This window comes from Hirundo rustica, chromosome 6 (assembly GCF_015227805.2).
Source record: "Hirundo rustica isolate bHirRus1 chromosome 6, bHirRus1.pri.v3, whole genome shotgun sequence".
NCBI classification, from domain to species: domain Eukaryota; kingdom Metazoa; phylum Chordata; class Aves; order Passeriformes; family Hirundinidae; genus Hirundo; species Hirundo rustica.
In genome coordinates this window covers 49,373,455-49,398,180 of record NC_053455.1, presented here as the reverse complement: position 1 = coordinate 49,398,180, position 24,726 = coordinate 49,373,455, and the positions used below count along the sequence as shown (strand labels likewise).

At 40.7% G+C, this 24,726-nt stretch overlaps 1 protein-coding gene across 1 annotated transcript; it reads left to right on the top strand.

Annotated features, from left to right (window-relative positions):
- Positions 1-230: 230 nt before the first annotated feature.
- On the top strand, positions 231-24,287 carry GTF2H1 (general transcription factor IIH subunit 1). The gene is made up of 15 exons (XM_040067626.1): positions 231-318; positions 4,134-4,302; positions 6,047-6,239; positions 8,629-8,791; positions 10,761-10,854; positions 11,516-11,665; positions 12,562-12,641; positions 13,940-14,070; positions 15,121-15,208; positions 16,495-16,583; positions 17,506-17,623; positions 18,415-18,505; positions 19,910-20,025; positions 20,922-21,014; positions 21,575-24,287. Exons 2-15 carry the CDS (start codon positions 4,149-4,151, stop codon positions 21,659-21,661), a joined length of 1,647 nt encoding a protein of 548 aa, XP_039923560.1. The 5' UTR covers positions 231-318; positions 4,134-4,148; the 3' UTR covers positions 21,662-24,287.
- The last annotated feature ends 439 nt before the right edge of the window (positions 24,288-24,726 follow it).

Here is a 24,726-nt window from a genome sequence, read left to right as displayed (position 1 = left end):
TCGGGGCGGGGGGGCGGTGGCGGTACCGTTTTACTGCCGTGTAACTGCCCCCTCCGCCCGCCGCCGTCATGGCGACGGGGGAGCGGCCGCCACGTGACTGGGAGGTGGGCGGGAGGGGCGCCGGTGCCACGTGACCGTCGGGGGCGCGCGGCGTCGGAGCTGCTCCCCTGTCACGTGGTTCGGGCCCAACCTCCGGCGCTCCGCGGCCCGTTCCGGTCACGTGCCCGCCCCGCCCGCCCCCATGGCCCCGGCGGCGGCCGCGGCCCGACCCCCGTAGCGCCGCTCGCACTCAGAGCAGCTCCCGGCGCAACACGCACGGTAAGAGCCGCCGGCGCCGGACAGGCCCCGGGGCCCGATTCGCCACACAGCCGCGCTGCCCCGGCGATTCGTCTCCCGGGGGCGGCGAGACCGCGTCACGATGGTGCCGCGGTGGCCTTTGGCCTCCCGCGCTTCCTCCCTGCCCGGCGGACGTGTGACGGTGGCCGGGCCGGAGCTGCGGTGAGGGAAGGGACGAAAGGGGAGGTGGTACCTCCCCCGGGGTCTGCGCTCCCCGGGGCCGCGGGGGGTGGCGGGGAGATGGCAGCGCTGCGCCGGTGGCACCGCGTTCGGGGGTACTGGGCTTCGCCCCCGCGCTTGGCCCGGTGCGGGCGGCAGACAAAGAGGGTCCGTGGCAGCGCCTTTTCCGCTGCTGCCGGGAGGCTAGTGGCCGGGCAGACCCTGCCGGGACCGTGCGGGTGTCCTCGGGCACGTCTCGTGACAGAGTGACATCCCTCCCGGAGCGTGGATGATGCGTTCGGGGGAAGGCCTGGCTGGCCCCTCAGGGCTGTGTATTCCACCCGCCGTGCCCGGGACAAGCGGCACTGCTGCCGCCTCTCCATCCCGCTGACAGATCGCTGCCGCCCCTCGGGGTGCTGCTCAGTCCCCTCCGGGACCTGGCAACGTCCCTGTGCCGCTGCGGTTCAGACTGGGCGATTGGCACAGATACTCCATGATTCTGCTGTTGCCTGCGGGGAGCGGAAGCCCAGCAGCAGCAAGACCTGCACTGATCTGTCAGAGCTTGCCTGCCACCCGTGCCCACCCTGGCCAAGTCAGGATTATTAAAACGTGCAAATGTTTCCTTTATTTCTGCTCAGAACTTGACAAAACCATATGAGAAGAGACTGGAGTGAAATGCTGGTAATGGAGAATGTTCAGAACAGGTAGTATGAAAAATAGACATGAGAGGTACTTGGTCTTAAAAATGGTTAGGAATACTCACTGCAATGGAGGAAGGATAGCTGTTGGAATTTGATGGTATTTCCAGAAGCTATGTTTTTTCCCATGGAGCTGGGAGGGGAGGGCTTGTAGGTGGATAAGCCCACAGAACATTTCTTTTGGTCTGTGCCAATACTGAAGCTTCCTGATGGATCTTGCCCATTGTAGACTGCAGCTGAAATTAACATCCCCAAGACAGGCCTGATGACAAATTGTACCTCATGGTTAGGGCTTCTGGTTGATCCAAGTGCTTTTAGAAATGTGACGAAGCTCTGCTGCTGGGGAATTCAAAATACACTGTCTGACCTTCCTGTTCTGGAAGATACTTGTACCTGCAGCTGAAGAACACTAATGCTGCAGCAGATTAAAATTATGACTTAAAGCTGCAAAATTTCTCTGTATGCATGTGGCACAGCAGCAGTGTCATCATCCACTGATTCCTGGAAACTTCCAGATGTTAAACGTAGAAGTTATGAGATTTGGGCAGGCACAAGTACATCATTGATGGCTCTCACTGCTGCATAGTGAGCCTTACAAGTCAAAACAAACAAACAAACAAACAAAAAACAAACAAACAAAAAAAAACCCCTGAGCTGTGTACTGTGTGTGCTTTGCTTAGCAAGGATGTAGCCTTTCCTGCAGGAGACGGAATTCTGAAGCAAGATTCCTATTTGACAATTTTTCCTGTACTTCTTGTAACACAAAGCCATTTTGTTTCCATTAGTGACAGACAGTAACCTTTCGAAATCCCTATTATTAATAGGTGGGGTTTTTTTTTCTTTCTGATGTACTATTCTGAAGACGGCTCAGGGTTTTCCCCATTTTGGGTAATGCTTACTGTGCTTGTGAGTTGTATCATCCCACTGCCACTGTAAATTACTGCAGGAAAAAGGAAGTACAGCAGTGAGAGAAAGAACAGCATGAGCCAGTGTGCTCACCCTCCCAGAAGGTAGAATGTGCCACTTGCGGGATAATTGTGCTCTCACAGATTGCACACTGCAGGGTACTGGAACGGCTCTGAAGGAGAAGTTGGTATCTGCTGATTCTTTGCTTCTGTAGTTGAAAGAGTGACTGTAGGTAGGTGAAATGGTGTGGTAGAAAAGCAGAGCAACTGACATCAGAATCAGCCTTCCTGTGGAAATGCTTTCCTTTTTTCTTGCTGTTCAGTACAGGTGTAATTCTTTTGTATTCTGTGGCTTTGCCTCCATTGCATTGGATAATAATGACCTTAAAGGATATAAAGTAACAAAGGGAGAAAAACACCAAATCCCCAGTCTTGCACATGGTGAGGTTTTCAGTCTCTGAGAGTCTGTGGCCAGCTGCCTTTTTCCAGTAAGGATAAGATGCTGATGAGACTGCAGACCTGCAACAGGAACTACATAAAATGGTTGTGCGAATAGCACGGAAAGGGAATAATGCTGCTGGAAGATTCTGATGGATTATGCTAGGGAACACTCCTGAAATCACGCCGTGCAATTTTTTGTGAGAAAGTATTATCGGGGATGCTCTGAATGTGGCACAGCATGTTCTAGTGTCTGCTGCAGTGGTGCTGATGTGAAACCCTACATTCACCTCAGCATGACCAAACTCTTTGGTGAAGTCTTGGATGGCTGGAATGGTGAAGGAGTGAAGTATGAGTGCAGAGCCCTTTTGTCATTACGTCTTTCCATCTAGTGTGTTACTTAACTCATTTGCACAGGAGCTTGTAAGACTTCTACTAAAGAGAATGCTGTGCTACTGTCCAAGTTGTTAGAATAAAATGTCTTAACTTGCTGCTGGTTGGTATTTTGGTTTTTTGGGTTTGTTGTTTTTTTTGGGTTTTTTTTAAGGAAAAAAAGAAGTATGTGAATTTAAATGCTTAGAACTACCATTTTGTGATACCTACTAGTAATGATAGCTGATGCAGGTTACAATCTGAACTTTGTCGTGGGTCCCAGCAAATATTACTCATGAAACATCCACATCAGCATTAGAAAAATATTATTTTGCATATCAGTGGTGAAGTTTATGATACACAAAATAGAGCAACTGGATATATTAAACATTTTCAGCAAACTTACCAAAGAGTACATTTTTGGTAAGTGTACCAACAATATGTTTAACAGAGTGTAGTAATACTTGCCGTATCCTTTATCTCTTGAAAAATTGAAGGCTGTAGAGTGAACCTGGAGAGAGTAATGATAGTGACTGCTGGGGAGAACAATGCAGCAAGTATCCAAAGACTTGTTGGTTTGAGACTGCTGGCAGAAATACCATTGTGCTGTAGTATGTGTAACATTAGTTCCTCAGACTTTGAAGGTGAGGAACTGGGCAGCTGCAGTCAAGTGTACAGAACATTGTTTAAGCCTTGAGCAAGACCCACCACAATAAGAACACCCGAGTCTTACTGAGCTACCTTATCTTTAGCACAGTGAACTGAAAAGCCATGATTTTTCACATACCTTGTATCCTTCCCTTTTCTGAAATGACTTAGCATCTGCCATTCCCACTGAAGAAGGGAATTGCTGCCAATGCCAGAGGAGATTTGGAATTTGTCATTGCTTAGCTTCAGTATTCTTCTGAACTTGAAAAACCAGTAAAGTGAAACAGGAAAATTTAGTTATTAGTTTAAATGTAAGATCTGTGGGTCTTTTACGGGATCAAAAGCAGTATCAGCAATATAATTAGATTAATTATTTAGGTCGCTGGAAGTATTTTGTTTAAATAAATGTATTGATTGTACTGAAAGAGGAGAGCATGTTCATCTGAAATAATCCCAAAATTATATAGGCATGAATAAGTAAATGTGGGCTGTAATACTTTAATATGGATAGGAGTAGTTGCAAAAGTTACAGCAAAAATAATTACAGCTAATCAGCTCAACTGTATGTTTTTAATAGCTCATTGTAGCCACAATGGCAACGTCATCTGAAGAAGTGTTGCTGATAGTGAAGAAGGTGCGTCAGAAGAAGCAGGATGGGGCCCTGTACCTGATGGCTGAACGCATTGCGTGGGCACCTGAGGGCAAGGACCGCTTCACCATCAGCCACATGTACGCAGACATCAAATGTGAGTGAACACTCTCCTGCTGCAGTAGTCAGCACTACTGCCATGGATATGCACATGCCACACAGCTCACCTGCTGTACAACGCTAGCTATAGCCACCTCAGGAAGGTTGCGAGGGGCTGGAGCTGTGGTCAGGCTACTCTAGCAGCAGACATCAAGACTGTGATAAAGTATCACCAGCTCAAGGATGCTACCACAGAATTTCCATAGTATTCAGATATTTAACTTAAGCTGCATTTACTATTAACTTGGATAAACTTCTACAATAAATTGAACAGAAATATAATCTATGCCATATGCTTGTAAAAGGAAAGGTGGGAGGAGGATCAAGGAAGTGTATAGGATTTTCAGTCTAACACAGAAACTATCTGGCATGTCATCTGTTAAACTCAGTATCTAAAGCTGTTTCGATTTTCATATAAAATGAACTCAGTTTTATTTTCATCCAACAGACCACAACTTCAGAAGTGTCAGCTTCTGTAGTTTGGCCTAGCTGGTAACATTCCGAATAAGCATTTGCTGTTGCAATAGCAGAGTACTTGCAAGTCAAAACTAAGCAGTAAATGTCTATAGCATGCTGCCTTTCTGTCTCCAATCATATTTCATGTGCTCTAGTGCCAAAGAAGGAATGAAAAGTAAATTCTGTGCGTCAGTGCGGCTTGATCAAAAGTGTGTGATGAATCAGAATTAAGATGATCTTTTCTTAAATATGAAAGTGATAAGAAGTTTAAAAGTCCTCATCACATATAATAATCAATTTTGTGAAGGTTTTATTTAGCTATTAACTTACAGTTAAGCAGCTGGTATTTTAAATATGTACATGTAAAGGCATTGAAGTATTTTTAACTTAGATGAAAGATGTGCTTTTTCTCAACGGAAATAAAAAAGGGTGAGATGTATTTGTAAATTTGTAATAGAGGTGATTTAGTGTTGACATCTGATTCCTGTCTGCCACTTGCTTTAGAGAAAGGACTGATATTAAAAGTTAGGTTAGTGCCATTTGCATTGCTTCACTGAAGTCACTATAGCACAGCAGTCCATAAGCATAGGTATCCCAGCCTCTGCTCCCTCTGGTTATGAGGATGGAAGCAGGAATTAGATTTTCCTTATGAGTCGTGAGGGTGTACTAGTACCTTGTAGGCATTGGTAATTAATTTGGGGAACACTAGTGGCTAACAACTTAGCTCACCACTGGAAACTGGGATCTAGATGTGCCCTTACCCACCCTATCTCTGCTTTCCTATCACTGCCCTTCAGCAGGAGCTGGGCCAGCTGGAAAAACAAAAGGGGGTGTTTTTCAGTGGATCAGTTCCTTGGTTCAGCTTGCTGCACAAAGACTACCAATCATACAAGAAATTATGCAGGAAGAAGTGGAAAAGGGGAATGAGGTCACCTTTCAGCAGCAGCCTGGATTGGTTCCAGGTTGAAGTGTCCAGGTGATGACAGCCTCATTTGCAGCAGTTTTCTAATGGGTGCTCTGGGGAATGCAAAGATGAATCAGGACTCCTAGCGGGAGCTAAAGGATGTTGAGCAACAGGCTGCTACTGTCTGTGTCTTGTATTTTAGAGTGAACCAGGTGCAGGGTTCAAACTAATTCAAGGGGAAGACTGACTGTTCCATTTTCACAGCTGCAATTCACATGCGGGATAATGGTATTTAATTGGATGATAATAACTGCTTATAAGCAAACACTCTAGGGAAGACAGTTTCTTGTATAAGCTTACTGTCTGTCTCTCTGCAATCTAGGCCAGAAAATCAGTCCAGAAGGTAAAGCTAAAATTCAGCTGCAGCTGGTATTGCATGCAGGGGACACAACCAACTTCCACTTCTCCAATGAAAGCACAGCTGTGAAGGAGCGAGATGCAGTCAAGGATCTTCTTCAACAACTGTTGCCCAAGTTCAAAAGGAAAGCTAATAAAGAACTTGAGGAGAAGAACAGGTAAAGGGATAGCAGCCTAAAAGTGTGGTTTTTTTTTTTTTTTTCCTTGTGTTAGCTAACTATTGTGTATTTCTATTAACAGTTGTTATTTCAACATCATGAATGATACAGCATTTGTTTTCCTAGTAAAAACCTCCCTGCTTTCAATTTCGAGGCAGTTCCTTGAGACTTGCATAACTGTCACATGTTGAGACTACACTTGTGTGCTTCGTGACACGTTCTTGAAGTGTAAAGGCAGCCAATCTGGCTGCCACCCCGTCTTTCTTATCCATAGCTATGAGAGGAGAGCACCCAGCTGGTAGTCTTTCTCTTTAGTCTTCTTAAATATATATGTATCAGTTAGAAAAGCTGCTTGAAAGATTCTTTTCTTTTCCAGAAATTTTGTGGAGCCTGATGATTTTGTTTTCCCTCCCCAGGAGCCCCATTTGCCCTTTAGATCATTTCTGATGTTTCATAGACTACTAAATTGTTGGGTATTTTCATACATTTCACATGAGATGCTGCAGTTTGTTACTTGGCATAACAGGATGTTTATTCTAAGAAATGTTTTGAGAATATGTTGAGGACCTAAGTCCTTTTCCCAAATGGCCTCTTGAGATACATTTCCGTTCCTTTAAAATGTTTATGTTAAAACAGTCCCTGTGGCTGCAGAGCTCTCTTTCCTGCATCTCCCCTGATGAGTTTCACTTCATTCTAGTGTCTGCTGTGAATCCTGTGTCTGTCTAATCTTCCATCTCCAAAGACTGCTCTAGTTCTGAACATTGTTAAGTTAAAGCTAGATTTTTTTTCAAAACATGAGAGCATTGCCTCGTGGGACAGACTGGATTTTAATTAGAATTCCCAGCAGAAAGGCAAGAGCTCTTGTGCTGGAGCTGTGGCACCATCAGGATTTACTGGTTCCAGTACTGCAGCAACCACTAGGGTCTGCAGCAGTGCAGCCTGCTTTGGCACTGTTCCCATATTCCTTTCTTTATGCTATGTGCCTTATTTCTGACAGTATTGGTGCTGAGAACACGGGCAGTCCTAGCTCTGAACCTTTGCCTTCTTAAATGGTGTTTTACAGCATCACACTATGAAGTATCAGCTTTTCTAGTTAACAGAAAAGCCAGAATCCCTGCATGTACTCAGCCATAGTTTGTTCTCTTGATTAGAAGTCCAAATCTGGTGATGGGGCTTCATTAGCTTGATTGCAACAGATAAGGCAGAAAAGATCCAGTCTGTTGTGGAAAGGTACAACATCCAGAGTCCCCATGGCACTTCCTTCATTTATTGATATGTGGGAGTTGGGTATGTACCAAAATTCCAAGCTTTAATGAAATAACCAGGATAACAGACTGCTTTCAGCTGTGCTAATTTGTAAGAGTTGCCACTAATCCATACTTGTGACAAAAAGAAAAACTGGAGAAACCGTGGTGGTTGAAAATAATAGGGGTATCTTGCCCCAAAGCTTTCACTTCCACCTCATCCTGCTTTGTCCTTAAAGCAGCTGAAGGCTTTCATTCTGTCCAGATTGCAGTTTATCCATGTTCATCCCTAAACCATGTATCCATAAGACTCCTGGTTTTTTTCCCTGATCAAGACCCTGAGATACATGCTGAAGACTGGTAGGTAATTGGCAGATTGTGAACACATATGCACATTTCCCTGAAAATAGCCCAGTGGGTTTCTAATAAGATACGCAACTGTAAAAACAGCTGCTTAAACATGAGTGAAGATTCAGATGCATATTCTTTCCATTTTGGGTAGTGATACCTGATTTGTGGATGATAACTTTTGTAAACATTGCTCCCTGGTGGAAGTAGTGACGTGCCATGCTTGTGCTGTGTCTGATTAAGGGATGAAGATCCAACTGTTACAACAGAAACTTAAAGGAACAACCATTGGAGTAGTGTGTTTTAAGGGATCCTATCCCATATATATTTTGTGATCTATACTCTTGCACTAGAATAGAGATCTGTAGCTACTGAATTTTAAGATCTTAAACCAAGAATTGGACAATGCCAAAATCTCCTTTTTTTGCTCCCCCACCATACTTCTGTTATGGAACAGCAAGAATATTAATTGTGCTTTTACAGTTCAGGAGATTCCATTCCTGGTGTGCAAAGACACAAAAGCAGCACAGGATATTTTAGAACAAGACATGAATCCCACATAAACTTTTTCTTAGTCATTACTGTTTTCTAACTTTGAATGTTAACATCCATTTCTTAAGTCTTTTCAGACAAGCAGTGCTATTGACATTGGTTGTTTACACAGTCTTGTTAAGAAATGCACAGCATTTTGAAAGAAAAGTTGTTTTCTGTTCCTTTTGTGAACTTTTGGTAGTTGTGGATATACTAGCGATTTATTCTGCAGTGTTTCAATTCTGTTCAATACATTCTTTTACCAGAATGCTGCAAGAAGATCCTGTTTTGTTTCAGCTCTATAAAGACCTTGTTGTGAGCCAAGTAATTAGTGCTGAAGAATTCTGGGCCAACCGTTTAAGCCTGAATGCAGGGGATAATTCTGCAGCACCTAATAAGCAGGATGTGGGCATCTCTGCAGCATTCCTGGTATGTTGAACCTTTAACTTACAGGATTTTAGAGCAAACAGATTGGGGAAAGTGAGAGTTCTGCTCATGCACTTTATTCCCATATATGAATGTCGTACTTTCCTAGTTTCCTCAACATCTTTCTGCTATTCCAAGTGTAAATGAGGAAAAAAAAGAAAAAACTTACCTGCTAATCTGCAACCTCAAAATTTTGTCAGCTTAAGATGCCCAATCTGAACTTTAAATTGCCAATAAGCAGATAATATTTGTCTTGTTACTCTACTTTCTGTAAAATAGGAGTGATGTGAATATATGGTCACTAGATTAAAATGTGTAAGCTGAATAAATTAAAGAGCATATATGTGGCAGCAGTGACATGCATAAATGAACGTTTCCACATAAGGGTTTTATTCCCTTCCCAATTTTTTAACCCAATAAACACTTCCAGCTACTTGAAGAAAAACTTATATATCTGAAAGCTCATTCTGTCTCTCTTTTTGTCTAACTTTCAGTTATTTTACCCATTTGTAGAAACGATGCTTCAATAATTTCAGTGCAGTCTAAAAGTAATCTAGGTACAACTTCAGATTCCTCACATAGAGATATATTTCTGCTTCTGCAGCAAAATTCAAAGATAGGATGTTACTACATTCTGTGAGTTTTGTGAGATGTTTACATTTCTGTAGTTGAGTTCTCAAATCTGTACCATAAACAATCGTTGTTTTCTACAAGGTTGTTTCTTTTCTGATGAAGGTCATCTGATTGACTTCTAGCCTGACCAGTGGGATTGAGAGGTGGTAACATTGTTCTCCAATCCCTGGTCATTGTTCAGAATCTATATAAGTGAAGTCTTGGTGAACAATAAAGTTCTTTTCTTCAGCCTTCTTGGAGTCAGATTCTGTGAGTATCCATTCGTGTCCTCTAACGACAGTAGGACTATTTAGATGGAATCCCACTTCACCTTTGTAATGACTGTGCACACAGTAGGTTTGGGAGGGAAAGAGGAGGTAGGAATTGTTTTAATTTAGCTGCTGTACAACCACTTGGTTTTTTCCCCACCCTTGGAAATACCTGAAATCAGTTGCCAAACAAATTTAATTGCTTGGATTTCCTGTCTCCCCTTATTTTCTTACACCATGTTGTTAAAAAAAAAAAAAAAAAAAACACAATGAAAAGTAAACCCACTGAACCTTCAAAACTGAAGTGTTCTTAAACTAACTGGGTATGTTTGTGTCTTCTGCATTTGTGAAGAAGAAAACTTCAGATATTTTTGTGTCTTAATTCAAGACAAATCTGATTGGCTCTGCTCAGAATGAGTGTTTCCTTAGGAGGAAGGTGGTACAAAAGCTAGACTTGAGGTACACAGGAAAAGGAGGAAAAGGCAGCAGTCTGTGCAATCATGTACTTTTCCTGTGAGACCTGGACAGAGCACTTGCCTCCTCCAGAGCTTCCTAAAGAGATCACTGAGATCTGAGTTCAAACTTCTGACTAAGGCTAAACCCTCAAGCTTTAAATTCAGTACTACTGATCAGTTATACTAAGATTTTTTAGTGTATAAAGGGATAAGATGTAAAAGCCATAAATCCTTTTTTGTCACTTTGTTATAGCCACTGATTGTTCACTAGCTAAATTGTTGCATGAACAATGAAACATGAGGCATATACTTATGTTTACTTTGAAACAAGGACAAGCATAAATTAATAAGGCATACCTTGTTATGACCAGTGGAGTGCTCTTTGCTTTCTAAAGCCTCCAGTCTGCTTGTTAAATCATCCCATAAGTAACAAGTATTATAAAGTAATTCATGTTTGCTTATTCATTCCTCATTCTAAAATACCTGTGTACAATCAAATATGCCATGGATTACTGGAGGAAGAAGATTATTTTACCTGCAGCAGACCTTGCTTGCAAGATGCCAGTTCTTTTCCTTCTCCAGTTAAGAGAAAGCATCCAGACACAACTGTATTTTCCCTTTTGTGTTTTTTCTCAGGCTGATGTACGGCCTCAGACAGACGGCTGCAATGGGCTGAGGTACAACTTGACTTCAGATATTATTGAATCCATATTTCGGACATACCCTGCAGGTAGGAGCAGTGTTTTACATACCAAACACATCCATTTAAGATTGTCTTTTTACTGTCTTATTGTAGAAAGACTAAAATGTTAGTCTGAGCCTGGAAGTATAAGGGACCCTATCTTCCAGTCTTCTGGGTAATTTTTCCTGCCTCATTAGAGGGATGGGAAGAAGCATATTCATATGTTTCATAAAAGCATAAAATACACTTTTGAAATGGAAACTTGATTTTATTAAATAAAAACATATCAACATGTTTTTGTCAAATGTTGACTTTTTGTTTTTTTAATTTTGAGTAAAGGTTTGATTCCCATTATACTCTCCTACTCAGTGTTCCAATTAATTGTTATTTTTCATGAAATCACCTTTGAGAGGAAAAAAACCTGTTTTCCATCATTTCCCATGCACTGTAATGAACACTGACACTGATTTTCGCCCCTAGCGTGGGGGCAATTCAAGAATGCTCAGGCCACTGTTACATACACTTTTCAAAGCTTTACAGGCATAAATGGGTACCTGTTTGCTCATGCTTAACCACTGCAGCCACTTCCATTTAACAGGAATGAATGGAGGTAGCCAGAAAGCAAGGAAGCCATCAAGGAAATACTGACATAAAATACCATGTTAAGATTTGTGGAACAGTTTGTAATTGTTCTGGGTTTTGTTCACAGTAAAAATGAAATATGCAGAGAATGTTCCACACAATATGACCGAGAGGGAATTTTGGACACGATTTTTTCAGTCTCATTATTTTCATCGGGACAGGCTCAATACCGGCTCAAAAGACCTTTTTGCGGAATGTGCCAGACTGGATGAGAAAGGTAAGCTGGTTGTCTCTGAAAGCTACAGATGGTCATGGAAAGTTAACTACAGCTTTGCCATTCTGAGCATGTTTCATAGTGAGAGCATTTATTGGAATAAATTAGCCTTTGGAAAGTGGCAGCATTAGCAGTAAGCTTTACTACAAATTCCCTAGTGTGCCATCCTGATAGATTGATTGTCAGTTACTATGGAATAATTTTGTGTACAAATAGGTTTTATTTTGTGGTATGTGCGCCATTTACAACAGGTACCACTTTTATTATAGATGGGGTTTTAGTAAATGAGATTCCTGTTAGTCCAGATTTTCAAGAAGAGTTGCCATCCTTGTTCACTGTCAGTTTTTTTAATCTGAAATTCTAAAACATTATCTGACTCAAGTTTTTTAATGAACTTTTGAGATTAGGTTGGTGATGATAAAGAAATGCGGGGAGTTGGGATCACTTACCACCATTACATACTATGTATTTGGGCTAATGAAAGCTTTCTATTAGGAATGTAAAACCCTTCACAAGTCAAAGCTATCACCAGATATAAACTGTCATACTACCCAGGTAGGGCAGCAGAACACTTCCAAAATTAGAAGAAACGCAGTTTTGGCTTCCCAGTTCCCACTACAGTAATTGCATCTCAATGTATTTTTTAATCAGTGCTCAGCGATGTGCAGAAGTTGGTGAAAATTGGGCTAATTAGTAGGAAGATGTTTTGGAGTAACTTCCCACATTTGTTGCTTATTTTAAATGGAACTTTAAAAAGGGTTTAGAGTTTTAGTCCCTAGTGTTTTTTGGGCCTGTGTAGAACCTTTGTCTTCTTTTAAAGATTAATTACAGCCTGATGATCCCATAGTTACTCTCCTTAGATACAGTTTTTCATGATTTTTTGAATTTGTTTCACACAGGGTTAAAAGCAATGGTGTCTCAAGGAGTGAAAAATCCCCTGATAGATTTAACAGCTTTGGAAGATAAAACATTAGATGAAGTAAGTACTTGGGGGAATAAAAAAAACAGAAAACAAACAAAAAATCCAAAAGAAAACCATACCCCTTCCTTAGTTACATTTAAGTGGACCCTTCTTTTAAAACCACTACAACTGCTAGTTCTGAAACAAATCCCTTACTAGGCAGCTGCAGTAGCTGCGTACTCAACATTCCTACTGCTGTGTGTGTGTGTGTAGGGATATGGAAACTGTGCCAATGGACCTGTGTGGTCACATCTGCCTTGGTGTGCAGGGTGTAAATACAAGACTTCCATTTTTTAAAGAATTACTCTTCCTTTTTCTTTTTTTTTTTTTTTTTTTTTAAAGTGAACTCTTTCATTTTTTCCTAACTTTTAGACTCTGTGACCATGTACAGAAGAGTAGCACAAAACAGGAAAAAATCTTTGATTTGTTCTTACTTTGAACACTGCTACTTGATTTCAACTAATTGAAGGACGCTTTATACAGTGTTCTTTGTTTAGCTTCAAATATCTTTTTTTGCTAAAATTATTACTAACTTGAACTATTACCTTCGTCTAAGAACAGTTAAAACAATTAATTTCAATGGTGTACTATTTTCTGCAGTTGATTTAACTGAAATTGTTCAGTTGTAGTTAATAATGAATCTGCATTTCTAAGTTTTTTGGGTTTTTTTAGATACTCTTTTTTCATTTTCTTTTTGTGGGAGTTGTCCACAGCTAGCCGTCTGAAACTGGACCCTGAGTTTAGGATAGGTGTGTTTGAAGTGCCCTTCCTGTTGGAATTCCTCTGCAAACTGCCCTGATTTGCTTTTGAGGCTGGTTAACAGTGAGCATGAAACTGCCCATGGGGTAAAGTGTGACCTGGCAAGTGGGGAACTTTGCCAGCGTTTTAAGGCTTAAAGCTTTTTGAATTTTCTAGTGGTATCATGTCCTCCTGACATGTATATTTTAGCCTTTGGGCTGCTGGTGTCCCACTATGTGTTAAAAAGCTGTCAGTAAAACAATTGTCTTTTCCTTGCCATCAATGCCTGTTTTGCACAGGTGATCCTTTTTTTTTTTTTAAGCTAGTTCTGTTTTTACTTATAAAATTACCTGTATAAGACTTGTTACCTTCTCTCTGACACCTCTAAATTGCCCAGTGTTAGCAGAATAAAATAGTCACTGGATGTTTTTCCAAGTACATAAGGAGATGGTGGGGCAGAGGTAGGAAAATTATGCTCTGGATGATGATGCAGAGGAGGTGGCTTCCCGACTCTAGGGAAAACACAATTATCCTGCTGCTTTGGGGGCAGGAGGGAATCACTGTTGTTTTCTTTGTAGGGCTATGGTGTTGCTTCTGTGGCCTCCACATCAAATGCCTCAAAGTCTGCTAGAGAAAGTAGCAATGCTGCCATCATAAAACGCTTTAATCATCATAGTGCCATGGTCCTTGCAGCTGGCCTCAGGAAAAAGTAAGTTCCAGTGTTGTGTAAAAGATTTTTTTTGAGCGAATTTTAAGGAATTTCCAAAACCAAAGAACCAAAACATACCTTCAGTTATTCATACAACCATTTCTTTCAATTTTTTATGAATTAATTATTTTCCTCTAAAAATGAAAGTATGTTTAGGTTTCATTGTACTTTATAGAAGTTTTTGAGAGCTGTTTGAAATGATGACTGCTATTTTTAACTGAGTTATCATTTAAAGCAGATTAAAAAAGAAAGAATGTGTCTGCCTTAGATGTCTAGCCCTGGTGAAGGCTGCAGAAATAGTGTTCTGTGTAGAGGTGAGGTCTGGTGCAGGGAGTTCCTATTTCCTGCCTTCCAGGAGCAGGTCTGCTGGGGCTTCCTGCAGTGTGGCACAGGTGGATCAGATGAAAGACTCCTCAGGTGCAGTACCTGCCCCTGACCAGAAACACCTGTCAGGTCCCCTGCTCTACAGCTGCGTTATGGTCAACCAGCAAGGATTACCATTCTACCCAAATCCTACAGACCTTAACTGTGAGAGATCTTAGTTAATGCTTCCTTCTGTTTAGCTGGGCTCCTTCACACTGTTCTGTTTTGCACAAATTGAATGCTGCACCTTAAGGAATCTCTTCTGGGCAAAGTGTGTTTCTGTTTCTCAGTTCAGAAAGGGACAACAGGGTAGGTCTCCTGGAATAGTTGCATTGCAGGGCTCCCAGAGCTCTGCTAGCATCTGGTTGCATAACTGTGTATATAAAGTGTTTCTAATTTAGCCATGATTTTGCTGTGTCCCACATGCACTGTTGGGATGCTGTTATTTCTGAAGAGAGTGGTCAGCACCTTCCCCTGCTGTTCAATTTCTGCCATGACAGACAGGGTTAATGTGAGGAGTTGGTTCCTTCTGTCTACATCAACTGCTAGAAATTAAGACATAAGGGGAAAAAATTATGTGAATGTGCATATAAAGTTTTTGAAACAGATGTATTTACTTTGTCACTAGCTTGTATCTTAAGTTTTCTGTGAGGTGAATTCTTCTTAATGCTGTTTCTCTATTTCAAGAGAAGCACAAAATGACCATTACAGTGAGACCAGCAGTACGGATGGAAACTCCAGGGATTCAGATTTCTTTCAGCCACCACTGAAAAAGGTATAAAGTTAGCTGATGGGATTCTTACTGAATGGAACTGGAAGCCCTATCTCTTAAAAAATTGCTGAAAGTTCCTTACTTTTATAAAACATCTGAAGTGAAACCTTTTTAGCCTTGTTTAGAAGTATATAGAATAACAACCTGACAGCCTGTAAGAAGCCTTGTTACCTCTGTTAACACAGATAAGTTATATGTTGAGGTATTGTGCTGTTTATCTTTTCAGTAATGGCCAAGGAAACTAAAAAAATCTAAGATGCTTCAGATTGGACTAAGAAATCTGGTTCTTTCCATTTGCTGCAGTTCTATTTTCAGCCCCCTTCAAATTGGTTTTCTTTCAAATGCCTGAAAACTTCTAGATAACATCCATCAGAAAAGGGTATTGTTGTTCAAGCACCAATATTAACCTGTCAAGTGTGTTGTTTGTACAGGGGATGATGAAACTGGCACATGACAGCCTTAATTTTAGTTAGAAGCTGAAGTGAACTGAGAGTGTGGTGACACCTGGTGCAATGAAATACAGGGCAACAGTCTGGTCTAGACTAACCAGAGCAGCTCACAAAGTGGAAGAGAGTACTGTAATTGCTATAAAACTGAATTGAATACTCTTCCTGGAGTTGACAGCCTAAACAGAAAAGGTCAGAGACTCAAAACTTGGCTGTGTTGTGAGAAAACCTTTAGAATACATGTGTTGTTAAATGTTGGGGTAGCCTTTGACTTTCCTCAAAAGTTGCAAGTTTTACTGAGCAGGAAATTATATAGCAAGAATAGAAGAAATATGATTAAAAGGGGAATGAAAGAGTAGCAGAAGAATAGGAGACTTCAAAAATAATTTTCTAGTTGTACAAAGTCTGATATCACTGTGTTGTTACCTCTCACTGCTAACTCCACAGCTCTGCTGTCACTAGGGGGTAATTACTGTGGTTTTAGTCTTAGACTCCTATACATCAACTGTTAAATCATTAATATTTCTGCTAATCTGGAGTTAGATGGACATAAATAGAGAGCATGAATGATTATCTATGCGCACATTTTGGAAGCAGCAGGGACTGCCTAATTTTAGCCAGAATCTGGAGAAAAAGCAATAGTGCCAAGATTTCCAAATGGCCCATCCTGAACAGCATTGGGCATCACTCCCTCTGGAGGATAGACATGAATCATTCCATACCTGGGTTTTCTTTAAGGTTTTTGTAACCCTTCAGCTCAAACTTGGTGCACCAGAAGAAAGCACTGCATGTATGGACTTGTGCCTTCATTAGTAACATGCATCATTATTTGGCTCATTTTAGGTAAAACTGCAGGAGGCCATTGAATATGAAGATTTATCAAGGAATAATAGTGTTAAAACTATTGCACTAAACTTAAAAAAGTCTGATAGGTAAGTAAAAATAATTTAACTATTATTAGTTAATACAGCTATTTCAGCAGAGCCAGTTAATCAGGGGTCTCATCACAGCCCACACAAGGCCAGCTGATTTAGTCCCTACTGTGCCACATGGAGGTGTGTTACAACTAAGTTTAGAAACCTAACATGAGCTTTTGCATAAACCAGTTTCCCTTTGAAATTTGTAGTTTTGTTTCTGAGTGGCTGAGGTAAGAAGGGACATCTGGAGATCATCTAGTCCAACACCCCTGCCAAACTCCATCTTGCTTTTCAGAGGGTTGAGTCTCTGTAAGCCAACCTGAATGACCTTGCTGTGTAATTTCTGCAAAAGCCTAACAGACCTCTGTTCACAGTTCAGCATATCATTGCAGCTTTCAGTGGAAAAATATGTTTCATATAAAAATATGTGGAATTCCAAGAAAAATCCACTCCCAGACAAAAAAGTGCAGTTGGGATCGTTTGGACTGCTCACTGGTCTAGGATTTTTCTAGTAGTAGTCCTCTTGTTTTCTAGACTTTGGAGTTTCAGAACTATAGATGTCACATCAGAAAAGGAAGCAATACTACCAGAAAGAGAACAGTTCCAGATGTGCACCTAACTTCATTTAGCTTAGTTTCAGTTGAAAGTGGTGTGAATTGCCCCATTCTAATGATATTTCCAGAATTTGGTGGCAGGGGTACCTTTTCATTGGCAAAACGATGATCACAGATTCAGCAGTAGAAGCTGTTATCTCCTGCCATACCATCCCTAACCCAACCTCTTCCCATGGGGCAATACATTGTACTATATCAATAAATACTATCAAAAATTGCAAAGCATCTAAAATTAGGAACATTAGAAGAACTGTCCACAAGTTTGCTCTCTTGCTTTACCGACACTCTTACCAATAAAACTTCTCCCTTTTCTCACCTCACAGGTATTACCATGGGCCAACTCCAATTCAATCACAGCAATATGCAACCAGTCAGGATATAATTAATTCATTTCATAGTATTAGACAAGAAATGGAAGCATATGTACCCAAACTAACTCAGGTATGGAAGTATATTTAAAAAATGCCCCTCTTGATCTTGGCTTAGCATCTTGCTTGTTAAACAGTTTTGTGTCTCATGTCTATTGAAGTTTCAATTTTTCATGGTAAACTTAAATTACCTCCAATTTCTGTTTAACTGATTTATTTTGCAGGTTTGGGTCATACATTTTGAGCTGTTATGTTTAAAATCTACACAATAGGAAACTGAGTCACTGCTGATGCTCTGCTATATTCTTCTGTTCCTGCTTTCTTTTGAGGAAATGGTAAAGGTATAAGTTAGTAAAGCAGGACAGTCATGCATAGGCCAGTGTATTGATCCCACCCAAAGAAGTTTAGAAGGTTACAGGGAGCAGGTTTTAACTGAACTGGTCTTTTGTTCCTAAATGCACTTAGGCTGTCAGTCTGCTCTGGGCTGCTCTGCAGCTCTGTGCTGTCACCTGGAGGGCAGCAGAGCCCTGTGGCCTACCTCCCCAGCCAGCATCTGAACTTACCTGTTTGTAAACCTGGTTTGGCCCTAAGTAAAGCAGCCACAATTCTGCTACACTTGTGCATAGTAATTCTCTGTCTTATTTCAGAGTAAGTGTATGGCCAGTTCAAAGTCTAGGTAGAGAAAAGGTTATAATTAATTGGAGAGTTTTCACAGCAAACAAGCTGTAAAACACTTAAAGGCACTCTGACTGATTCTGGAGAAAAGCAGAACCTGAACTTCCTTGCATGTGGTTCAACTATTCTTGTTTTAAAAAGAATTTATTAGAAAAAGTGACCTGAGGTATTTGTTCCCTTTCTGTCCAGGTTCTTTCAAGTGGGGATGCTGCAAGCACTATTGCAGTCCTGTCACCTGGAGGAGCACTTATGCAGGGTGGAACACAGCAAGCCATAAACCGTAAGGATTTGGGATGTCTAATGCTTTAATCACATCCTGTTACATGGTACAAGCTGGCTTGCTGGTTGATCTCTCTCTTAGAATCTGTTACAGTAATAAAGGAAAGTATGGAAACACGTAGCTGGAGTAGTACTGGGTTACAACAACAACAACAAAAAAGCCACACCACAGAGGTGGTAATGGCTACACTGGTGCTGAGGCAAGTTAATGAGAGAACATTTTACACAGCAAGTAATGAAGGAAACACCTGATAGATACCAAATTGTCTTACAGATATGGGGTTTTACTTGTTCAGCATTTCTGATTTTTTATTTCCTGAATTGTAAAATAGAACATACTCAGTGGAAACTCTTAAGGAAGCAAAGCCTAGAAATTCATCCGAAACTAAGTTTTTTGCAGACTGCATTTAAGATCCACAGTTTGCTGTGAAAAAAGGCAACTTTCTTGTACACTGCAAGGGCAAATCAGACAACCTCTCCTTCTCACACCTCCATCCAGCCAGCACTTTCCCTGTTGTCACATTGCTGCCAGCTTGAGTTCCTGTCTCTTTAGTCTCACAGCAGATGAATCCCTGTTCTCAGGATTTATTAAAATTTTTCAGTTTATCTTGTGTTACTTGGTCTGAAAAGCAGCAGAAAGTAATTCAGACAGCTGAAAAAGCAAGTATGAGTTGTTTATGGTACTAAATGTAAATGAATCAGCAAGCAGTGGTGAGGCATTCTTACCCATCCTTGTTGACATATTGGGTACTACACTTCACTTCTTTGAGCCTGACCACCACTTTTTTTAACAGCCTCATCCTGAAATTTGATATTCACTGTGCTAATCCTCAGTGACCACTTGTACTTTTTGTTTGTGTTTTTACCATTGTGGCTCGTTCCTTGTTCTTGAACCCTGTCACCCTTTCTTCTTTAAGAGTGCCTGGGACACAGTTCCTTTTTCCTGTCTGGATTTTTCATCTTCCACATGCTGTAACCATATTGCCAACATAAGATAGAGGGAAAAACTTGAAGTACCCACCAGAGAGTTCTTAGCACTGTGCTGTGAGGACAACACGCTGCTGGTGCCAGCAGCAGCACTGCCATGCTGTTAGAACAATACAAATATACTGCTCCTAATCCTGGATTAGGTTTGGTGTCCGTTCTTTGCTTGGCATGGATCTCCCTAAATAATACACAAGCTTCCAAGTATAGAGCCATAAATAGCAGCTGACCTGATCTAACAGCTGCTGATAGTCTTGCTCTAATTGCTGCTGAGGTGTAAGGCACCTTAGTGTTCCCTCCCAGCCAGTCTTTCTGTGACTGTAGTGGAAGTTTACATTGCTGAGCTCCTTCCTTAGCCTTAATTCTCATTTTTCATATGATCGTTTGGGTGATGTGTAAAAAATCCTTTTTCCTGTTGCAGAGATGGTGCCAAATGACATTCAGTCTGAACTAAAACACATGTATGTGGCAGTAGGGGAACTGCTACGACACTTCTGGTCCTGCTTCCCTGTTAACACACCGTTCCTAGAAGAAAAGGTAAGGCCTTCCTCTTAAGGCCCTGGTTATGATGTGTTTTAGAATGACCATGGTTTAGAATGGTTGTCATTACTGAAGTCTAGAACTAATACACATGCCTCAAATCAGTACAGCGCTTACTCATCCCTAGAACTCAAGGTCACAAAATAACATGAAACCTTATTTTTTTCAGCAGTTCTGCTGGTACTATTAATTAAAATCATCCTTGTCCCTGCCTCCCTGTTAGCTCCCTTTAGGAGCAGTAGCTGTTAGCCAGTTTCAAACAGAATGGGCAGCTTTGTTGCAGCTGCAGGGTTCTCATTCCAGTTTAAAACACAAAAACTAAAAACTCCCTTCCCCAGCTCCAAGAAGTAATCTCTGCAGTGACAATACAAGAAAGTTTCTCTTACTCTTCTATCCATTGCAAAAATCACTGTCATACCTTCAGAACACACACTGCTTTTGAGATCTAAGTTGCCTTCAAGGACAGATGTTTGTCTGCAGCCAGGTAGGTCTATGATTGTAACTATTTTTCTGTTGCTTTTGACCTCACATGGATAACAAAGTTAAAAATTTGCATTCTGATGCGTTCACATGTCTACTGCAAAATGTGGCCTGAAAATCCAGTCTTTGCTTGAAGCAAAAAAAAAAGTTATGAATATCTTGGATCTATTTATAGTGTTTATTAAGGAAATAATAATCAGAGTGGCACACTGCACTTACCTCAAAAATAAATAAAGAGAAGTGTTTAGTGACTGATATTTGAATAACTTTCCTTCCTCAAACTGCACAAACTTGAAGTAGCCCCCAGAGTTAGTTATAAGGTGTTTTGTTGATGAACAGTTTGCTAAAGGAAATGAAACTTCTGTCGTATTATAATTCTTCAGTATTGTAATACTGGTTTCTGTCTCCCTCAGGTTGTGAAAATGAGGAGCAACTTGGAAAGATTTCAGGTTACAAAGCTCTGCCCATTCCAAGAAAAGATTCGGAGACAATATTTAAGCACAAATGTAAGGGGAAAGTGCTGTTTAATTATGTGGGTGCATATTAATAATTTCAGTCTTAACTATGAGAGGATGATAGCTTTGGTACTTTTTATCCCAGGGCATTTTAATATTTTTGTTGAATAGCAAATGGGAAAATTGGGCACACAGTTAAGCAGTTATCTTTCCCTGTCCAACTTGCTGAGTGATGCCAGCAACTGACAAGAACTGTAACTTGAAATTACCTGAGTGATAGAACAGAAACGGAAAGTCACGTTTCATTTTTCACTTGCACCATGATGTAGAACTTGAACAACTTCAGAACTCTTCCCCCCGTGTCACATTTGAAGTGGTCAGACTAAATACAGAACAGACAGCACAATGGGGTGTCACTTCCCCCTGACCTTTCAGCTCAGCAGTTCTCTGCACTGCTCCCTCAATGGAAATTTTACAAGAGAGCCTCAAAGTCCTTTCTCTGATTTTTGCAAGATTAATTGTAGTGAATAAAAGCAAGAATGCACGTGGAAGGGAGGGGAGGGGATCTGTTTTCCAGCAGCTGGGATGTTTTCTCCCTTTTCCTGTTTCAGTTGATAAGTCATATAGAAGAGATGCTGCAGACAGCCTACAATAAGTTCCACACGTGGCAGTCCCGGCGCATGCTGAAGAAGACGTGAGGGCACATCCTGTACAGGTCTGAGAGCAAAGCCTGCAATAGGGTAGGACTACAGCCTAGGTATGTGCAGATATTAAAGTTGTTGCAGGAAGACCTGCAAGCTGTGGACTTGTGGAAACAATGCTAACTGAACTTGCACATTTTTGAAAAAAAACTGAGATTAAACTTGAAAACTGAGGAGAAAAACAAGAAAGAACCAAAACGGAAAAGTTGAGGCGCAAAAATATTTAAAAGACACTGTTTACTGCAGTTACTCAGGAACTGCTTTTGATTTGCATAAAGAGCTGCTTTCGGAAATAAAAAATTTAAAGAGAGTGTATTAATAAAATTTGTTTTCCTGTCTAATTTTTTTTAAGAAGTGTATGGCACAGGGTAGAGCTCGAAAGTTTTTCTTCACTGGATTACTGACATTTTCTTGAATTCTGTTTGTGCTTTCTGCAACAGTTTAACAATGATGTTTTAAAACATAGTTGAGACTGGTTTTTGCTTCAAACATCTGGGAGAGCGTAGCTGTCAGAAGACAACTCCTGCCATATGTTTCCCTACCAACTGGAAGCAAGAGACATTGCACTGAAAGCTGTTCATCATCTGGGGTCCCTCAAGGTACACAAGGGCAAACTTTTGCCTGGAGTCTTCAATTTTTATGCAAAAATTTTTCAGCCATCAGTTTTGCATGTGTCCTTTTGAGTGCAAGTGCGTGCTACTGCAATTTTTTTTTTCTTATGGTGGCATCTGTTCCGAGGAGGGAATGCATTTTTAAAAATGAAATTTAATAAAGTTTCTTACAAAATAAGTCATTTATTTTCAGTTCTTAGGCATTTTTTATTTCTGCTCCTAAATCTGTTTTCCTTCACTCATCCCTTTTGACTATTATACTGTTTTTGGCGAATTGATAATCATTGCAGAGAGAAAAATGTGTTATTTACAGTGTCCATAGGTATTGGGAATCTGTGCCATACTTTGTTCTAAGTAGAATCAGTTCCCAGTTTCAGACCAACTTGTCCTGTATTAAATGTGACTTAAATGCAAAGTAACCACCTTTTCTAGAATATATGCAGTTTATGACAACCTTGTATTTTTTTGTCACTTTGACTGGACAAAAGCCCAGTATGGGCTACTGAACTTTTTTACTTCAGATTAAATGTGATTGTTAAAGATGCATCTACTACCAAGACAAATCAGACTGACAATATGTATTCAAAGCAAGCACAGCAGTGTTCAGTACAGCAGAAGAAATTCCCCAAACTTGCATGATGGCTAATGCTACGTTTCAGTATGATGCTAAAACGTGATAGTATGATTTTGGGTAGATAATTCCTGCAAAACCCTACAGCAGAAAAGATGTATTGGTGTAGCCAAGTGGGTGCTTGTTCTGTGCTGCTGCTCCGTTTATGCAAGAGGTTTTTTGGTTTGTTGGTTTTTTTTTTTTTAACTGGTTTGTGGAAGTCAGCGGCTTCTTTTGACCCTTTTCTTTCAGATTTTTGTATTATGCTATGACATTTTGGTAAAAGCTGAGTTTCAGTTAAGCATCACTGTCTGCACCAAAGTCCTGCTCAGAAATGTGTGCATATTGTTCAGCCTCGTTCCTTGTCTGCTGTTGCAGATCCATGCATGATCCCTGCTCTGCACTGTGTGGTTCTGCTACAAGAAGTGACTGGGCTCAACCAGAGATGCCCACTGGTCTTGACAGGGTGAAAATGTCACTGGGAATACACAGATGTACTACAGCATTTGGGGGATGAGGTGCACATTTTGTCTAGAGTTACCTCTTGTGAGAACTAAACTTTCTCTAAAATTTAGGCTTAGGGTGTGGCTTTATGCAACCAAATCCCCTTGTAAGTGCAGGCAGCTCCCAGAAAAAAAGGGTATTTTTTTCTCCCCTAATCCAAAGCATTAGGTCTAGCAGTTCTGGGGCCAAATTCCAACTGTTCCTTGAAATCTAATACACATTTCATTGTATCAGAGGGCTAGGGTCAAGAAAATAGGTCTGATTTACATTCTAACTGTGCCTGAAGCTATGAACAACACATTTAAGTGTTAGACTGCACTGAGACTTCATTTTAAAAAAATATTAAAGAGAGTTTTGAATACAGAACTAATTCACATTTAATTGGAATGTATTTTTTGTTCCTGGAAAGACTGGGCAAAATGGTTAACATGGTGAAAAACTGTTAGTGCATCACAAGAACATTTTACAGCTCCAGGGACTGATGTTTATAACCATTTTGGGGATGGTGTTGCAATAGCTTTAAGTTATTATAATGATATCAGGCTATCATGACCAGAACTAGGGGGAGGAGGACTATGACACTAAATTCAACAGTTTTGCCTAGAGACTGTACAGGCAAGGCTGCTATGCACTTCATATTGCTTTTTCAGGTATTGTGGCAATAAGGCACAGGCCCCTCCTCAAGTAAAGGGAGGTAAAGTAAATATTCTTTCTATATTATGTTCCCCTTTTCTGTAGCATGGTCCAAAACACAGATTAATTCCTTAAGTTTTGAAACTGAATCATGCATTATATTACTATTGGAATCTTTTTACTGACTTGTATTTTTAATGAGAATTCATAAACTTGTATCATTGGCATTGATCTAAGATTTGTAGAATAAACCCTACTGAATTCTGAAGTGAAGTCTTCTCTAATGCTTAGGCTGTGTTTTCTGATTGAGTTAAATCCCTATTGAAGTCTAAATTGAGAGAACTCTGTAACTCACTAGCTGTCCCTTGGTGCTGATAGGTCAGCAGCAAAAGGGTTACAATATAATTACTGTCAAATTGTTTCATTTTCAGGATTTGAAAACTTCCACTGTTGCACAAGGAATCTATGCCTTTACTAGTGCTAATGTCCCTGTTCCCTATCATATAAAAGCCACTTGAGGTCTCCAGGGATAAGTACTCTACTTGTTCCATGCATTGATGCAGCAGCTGTTGGTTCAGGAGAGCTGCACAGGAGCCTTGTCAGTCACTCTAATCCAAGGTTTACTACTAATGGAGAAGGGATAATGCAGATACCAACCTGTGCATTTCAGCAGATGAAGATACTTAGATGCACCACAAAAAGGC

Excerpts from the sequence above, each read along its gene's own strand:
- GTF2H1 (XM_040067626.1), top strand. The coding sequence starts at position 4,149 with ATGGCAACGTCATCTGAAGAAGTGTTGCTGATAGTGAAGAAGGTGCGT. Across the intron at positions 4,303-6,046 it reads CATGTACGCAGACATCAAAT|GCCAGAAAATCAGTCCAGAA; the intron begins GTGAGTGAACAC and ends TCTGCAATCTAG. Across the intron at positions 15,209-16,494 it reads TTCAGCCACCACTGAAAAAG|GTAAAACTGCAGGAGGCCAT; the intron begins GTATAAAGTTAG and ends GGCTCATTTTAG.